Source organism: Eretmochelys imbricata, chromosome 12, assembly GCF_965152235.1.
Source record: "Eretmochelys imbricata isolate rEreImb1 chromosome 12, rEreImb1.hap1, whole genome shotgun sequence".
Classification (NCBI taxonomy): Eukaryota; Metazoa; Chordata; order Testudines; family Cheloniidae; genus Eretmochelys; species Eretmochelys imbricata.
Window position 1 is genome coordinate 33,514,383 of NC_135583.1, and position 6,000 is coordinate 33,520,382.

The 6,000-nt window shown below is 44.4% G+C and overlaps 1 protein-coding gene across 3 annotated transcripts in view; it reads left to right on the plus strand.

The window, feature by feature from the left end:
- The window catches only part of HSD17B2 (hydroxysteroid 17-beta dehydrogenase 2), a 30,626-nt gene extending 26,223 nt beyond the window's left edge, over positions 1 to 4,403 (plus strand). For all 3 annotated transcript variants that reach the window (XM_077830746.1, XM_077830745.1, XM_077830747.1), the window contains one exon: positions 2,333 to 4,403. In XM_077830746.1, coding sequence (XP_077686872.1) covers positions 2,333 to 2,691 — 359 coding nt within the window. In that variant the 3' untranslated portion in view covers positions 2,692 to 4,403. The remainder of the gene's footprint in view (positions 1 to 2,332) is intronic.
- The last annotated feature ends 1,597 nt before the right edge of the window (positions 4,404 to 6,000 follow it).

A 6,000-nucleotide genomic window follows, 5' to 3' on the forward strand; every position in this document is an offset into this window, starting at 1 on the left:
CAGCCAAACGCGAACAGCTCAGCCTGAACGGGCCTCCCCCCACCGCGTGGCTAGCAGCGGGGAGGATTTCTTTTCAGCCAAAGGCAAACAGCCCAGCAGGAATGGGCACCTCGGAGTGTCCCCTTAAACAAATTTCCCGTATTTCAACCAGGTGACCATGAATGATATCACTTTCCTGAGGCTAACACAGAGAGATGAAGAACAGATGTTGCTTGAATGCCACCAAAGCCCGGGCCCATTCGCTGCAATGATTCCAGACTACTTGCTACTGGCTCGGCGTGGTAAAGTGTCGTACCATGGAGGACGGAATAAGGCTGCCCTCCCCAGAAACCTTCTGCAAAGGCTTTTAGAATACCTTCAGGAGAGCTTCATAGAGATATCCCTGGAGGATTTCCGCTCCATCCCCAGACACATTAACAGACTTTTCCAGTAGCTATACTGGCCGCAAATGCATCCCAAGTCTTCAGGGCAAATTAATCATTAAACACGCTTGCTTTTAAACCCTGTATTATATTTTAAAAGGTACACTCACCAGAGGTGCCTTCTCCGGCTTCATGGTCCAGGAGCCTGCCTTGGGAGGGTATTGGCTCCAGGGTGATGAACAGTTCCTGGCTGCCGGGGAGAAGGGATTGTTCTTTGCCTCCTTTGTTTTTTGATAGGCTTGCCTGAGCTCCTTAATTTTCATGCGGCACCTCTGTGTGTCCCTGGTATAGCCTCTGTCCATCATGCCCTTGGAGATTTTGGCATATATATTGGCATTTTGTCCTTTGGAACGGAGTTCTGCCTGCACGGATTCTTCTCCCCATCCAGTGATCAGATCCGGTACCTGCTGTTTGGTCCATGCTGGAGCTCTTTTGCAATTCTGGGACTGCATGGTCACCTCTGCTGATCAGTTCACCATGCTGGCCAAACAGGAAATGAAATTCAAAAGTTCCCGGGGCTTTTCCTGTCTGCCTGGTCAGTGCATCTGAGTTGAGAGTACTGTCCAGAGGGGTCACAATGGAGCACTCTGGGATAGCTCCCAGAGGCCGGTACCATAGAATTGCATCCACACTACCCCAAATTTGACCCAGCAAGGTCGATTTTAGTGCAAAACCCCTTGCCAGGGAGGAGTATAGAAATCGATTTTAAGAGCTCTTTAAATGGACAAAACAGGCTTGGTTGTGTGGACGGTTAAATCGTCCTAATGCTGCTAAATTCAACCTAAACTCGTAGGGTAGACCAGGGCTATGTGTTTGTCAGTCATTCCTAATGGGGGAGGCAATCATTTCTTCTTTGCCTTTACCTGCCTTGCCAAAAGTAAAAAACAGACTTCTGTGTGGGTTTGACTTGATTAAGGAAGCCACAAGAACTAATGAAGAACTTCAAATCTGCCAATAATAGGTAAAACTGCATAGGACACAGTGTTCTAATGCTCTTTATCAAACTGTTTTCCCATGTAAGGGGTTCCATCTGTATAATGGGTGTCCTGGTGCATTGTTTCAAGGTGCTACTCATTTTTACTATGTAACTGAGGTGCCTATCTTTTTAATCTCTCCTACCCACATTCCAATAGCCCTTTCAACTCTAAATTCTTCTTCTCTCCACCCTGTTAGAGAAGAAAACCAGGTTTCTACAGAATTCCTTTCCAAGTCACAAAAGTTATAAGTGACAGAAGAGATTTCAAGCATTCAGTGGAAACCAAAGTAGTGGTGTCTAGCTAGCTAGTTTAAGTACTTGAAGACTAGGCCCTACAGAACACAGTTGAGGGCCTGTAGAAGAGCATTATGAGGACGCCAGCATTCCCAGTCTCTGTGGATGTGCTTGTTCTTCTGGTGAGGAAAATGGAAGGGTTGAGTTTCCAGTGCTATCTATTCAGCACCTTTTATTAGTACTAAAAATTGTGTTTACAAAGACATTAAAAAGCAAAGAGAATTTTCCTTATCTATTAAACCCCCATTACGCTTTCCATGGAAAATAACTTGGAATGGCCTTACTGAGTGTTTGTTTTTCATAAGGGACAGGGCTCTAAAATTTCCTGTCTCTTCCTCTGTGTTTAGATATGGTTTACGTTAGCAAAGTACAAGCTTGATAGCAAAGACGAAAAAGGAGTGAAGTCCTTCAATCCATACTTTACAGTAGGCTGTCCTGTCCTAGCTGCAACTTAGCCATACTTTTGTTATATTTTTAAGAACTTCGGGCTTACCATCAAATAATGAAACTTTTGATGCAGTTTAGATGTGCAGAACAAGATAGGGAGGAAAAGACTCGATGTACTTATTTACCAGTTGAACTGGATTGTCAAGTTAATGTACAAAAGCCCAAACTCATAAACTTTAGTTTGTTATTCCAGGCATACAAGGTACATCTGAGCTGTGGGCTAAGCAAGAAAAGCATCTTCTGGAGAATCTCACACCAGATGTGAAGAAAGATTACGGTGAAGACTACATTCAAGCACTGAAAAATTTCCTCCTGCACATGCCAGTTCATTGTGCCTCTGACCTCTCTCCAGTACTAGATGATGTTCTCCATGCTTTATTGGCAAAGAGTCCACATGGTTTATACACTCCAGGCAAAAGTGCTTACCTAGGTCTATGTACCTTTTGCTATTTTCCTCTCTGGTTTTATGATTTTTTCATGGGTAAGATGCAAAGTACCAAGAGTGTACCCAGCGCGTTAAAGGCATCAGAGGCCAAAAACAAGAACACATAGGCAGAGTATGGAATTCTGTCAGCATTTTAAATTACACCGTGAGACCAGGGCAAGGTTTTGTGTGAAGACAGCATTTGCTACATCGTAATTTACTGGGGCCCTTTGCTCACCAAGTTGCATTCCAGCTACTGGGCAACTGGGTTAATCTTGAAGCTTTGTGTATTTTAGGCCTTGTCTACATGGTGATGGTGGGGGGGGGGGGAGATTGATCTACATTATACAACTTCAGCTAAATGAATAACTTAGATCTACTTATCGCAGGGTCCACACTATGCTATGTTGACTGGTGACTCTCTCCTGTCAACTCCCCTTGCACTTCTTATTCAGGTGGAGTACAGGAGTCGACAGGAGCATGATCGGTGGTCGATTTACCTGCTAAATCGACTGCCGATGCATCGATCGCCCCGCATTGAACCCCCAGTAAGTGTAGACAAGCTCTTAGTGTTCATGAAAGGTGGAGGAAGGGCAGCACTAGCAGGAACAGTGATGACTTCCCCTCACAGTGCCCCTTACCCCACATTGTGCCTTTCTCTTTGGGAAGTATGTGGCTAGCTCAGGCTCCATGCCCTGTCCGTCCACCTTTTTGCTGAGTTTGCTTCAGCCGGCCAGTGAATGCCACACATTATGAAGCTCATTATGAAACCACACATTGTATGACACAGGCCTCCGTGCCGACAGGGGCATGAGATCCTACCCCACATTGCTGCATTAACACTCTCTGAACATGGCTTCAGGACCTGGAAGGAAGGAAGGGGGCTGCATCCCTGGTACTCCCTTGTTGGGGTTATAGACCCCATGCTGATGAGGATGGGGCCAGAGATCCTAGGTGCCAAGGCTAGCCCCATCCCCTCAGCCCTGTCGTCAATGTATGGTAGGGAGGATGCCTTTAAAAAGGAGGAAACTAAACTGCAGACAGATGGGCGCGGAGCATGATTGCCGTAAGCAGGAGACTGCTGGAGTGACTCCTCAAGCCACAGCCACGAGATCTTCACCCTAACCCTACAGAGAGTGCAGCGAGCTCACACTCTAAGCCCGCTCAGCAGCCCTGCCAGAGAGATCTCTCAAAACTCCTATGCAGGTGGTATTGTTGGCACTATTGTGGGCCCCCCGCCCCCAACACCTTTGGGAGATCCTGGGAAGGAGATACCCTCCAATGCATCGGGGCATTTGACTTTCCTTTTGATTCCCCCATCCAGAGAGACTTAAGAATGCCTGCAAAGGGCAGGGCCCCCTTGTAAGTAGTAAGAAAGTGCGGTCTGTGCTGGAGCCACCTGGGTGTGGTCAGGTTCTCCCACCATCTGGGAGAAAAGCTTCAGGGGTCTCCCTTCCCTCTCTGGTAGGTGAGTGTGGGGCAGGGGTTAGAGAGAGCCAGGCATCACCTTATCTCTGCTTCCCATCAGCCCAGCTAGCACAGGGGAGTGGGGGCAAAGGCAGATGGTGTGGCAGAAGCATGCTGCACCCAGTAAAGGGGAAGGGGCAGAGGGCATCCCTTACCCAGGTCTGACTCTTAAAGTCTCAAGCTAGCCCATAATGTTTAAAGCCATATTGTCATGAGCCTCACTTTGGAAATGAACATAGCAATAGATCAGGCTGGTCTTCTCTCTTTAGGATTATGAATGCTCTCTCCTGTTGGGGTGTGGATACATGGATGTCCTACTTTCAGTAGAATTTGCCTGGTTTCTAACAAATAAATTGACTTTTTGCCAAAATGACTAACGGCTGTACTTTTTAGCACCACTCATCCTGTGTGTCTTACCCTGGGGATAAAGAAGGGGAAAGCCTGGCCCTATTGAAAGACAAAGGGACTTTTGCCATTGACTTCAGTGGATCCAGAATGTCACCTAGAGATTTTCACCTTTACTATGTTCCGGTCAGGATTTCCATACACAGAACTTTGTTTCTTAGCTGTATCTCTTTAAGCACATCTTTTGAGAAGGCATTTGCACTTGCTGAGGACTAGCTTCTTGGCAAGTTTTAAAAATAACTTCATTTTATTTGAGTGCCAAAAAAGTTATTTTAAGTACTTGGGGATCAAATGCTTTCATATATGGGATAACTCAATTATGGTCAAATTAAGTTTTACTTTAAAACATTCTCTCTTTGGGTTCAGAACATATATGAGAAATTTTGGTTCTCCTAAGGGTAATTTTTCTGAAAAAGTTTTTGGGGCTTAAAAATTAAAATGTTGTTTCCCCATCAGGACTTAAAAACACCTTCAACATTTGTACATGTTGACTGGCAAGTGAGATTTTCAATTTTCAAGACACTGTCTATGTGATTCTGATTTTCAGTGAACAAAGCCAAGTAATGAAGCAAGAGTAACAACTTTTGGAGCCAAGGCTGTTTTTAGCAGGCCCATATGATAACCTGATAAGTGCTTCCTTGATGTATGGATTTTCAAAAGACAGTAAATGACCTGAGAGCATAAGTGCAACTGAAAGTCCAACATGTGACCAAGGGTCAGATTTTTAAAGGTATTTAGAGGCCTGATCAGATTGTCTAAAGTGCCTTGGCACACAACACCCAATTAAATCAATGAGTTTTAGGCAACCAGATATTTTTGAAAAACCCCACTAGGCACCTAAATACCTTTTAAAAAAAATCGACCCTGCTGCTGCATCACTTAGAAGCACAAGTCAAACATGTGACTGTTGTTCATGGGAAAAATCAATTGGCTTTGTGCTCCTAAATTATTTGATTACGTAAGACACCTCGGAACAGTAGCGCATAAATCAATTAGGCTCTTTCAAAAATTCCATGCAGCAATGATAAGTAGCTTCCAGACTATCACATAAGCCTTCTAAACACAACCCTAATTACAATAGTTTTTACTCTTGCCACATTACTTGACTTTATTCATATGCATATTTAATCTCAGATTTGCAATTGTGATACATGGTTATTTATTTGCACAGCATGGGGTGTGCGCCAGGCATTTTACAGACTGGCTTAAAGATTTTATTTCCCTATGAAGGACAAAAAGTAGCTAGCTGGGATAGATGGCCCTTGGAGCAGCTTTTGGTGTTGCATAGTGAAGCCAAACTGGACAGGGTTATACTTGACGTTGCTGATAAACACATAGCTTTGGACATATCTGGACCATCAACAGCACATTCTCATGAAGGTAATCCAAGCTAAAAAAAAGATAGATTGGGGGAAACGGTGGGGGGAGGAAATTTTTTTTGTTAAGATGATTTAAAAAAAAAAAAGTGAACGGTACAGAGTTTAAGCATAGAAGTTCCTGGTTATCAGGGAATAATGTACAGATTATCAAGGGGTGCAAAATTCAGTCCATGACCTCTCTTCTTG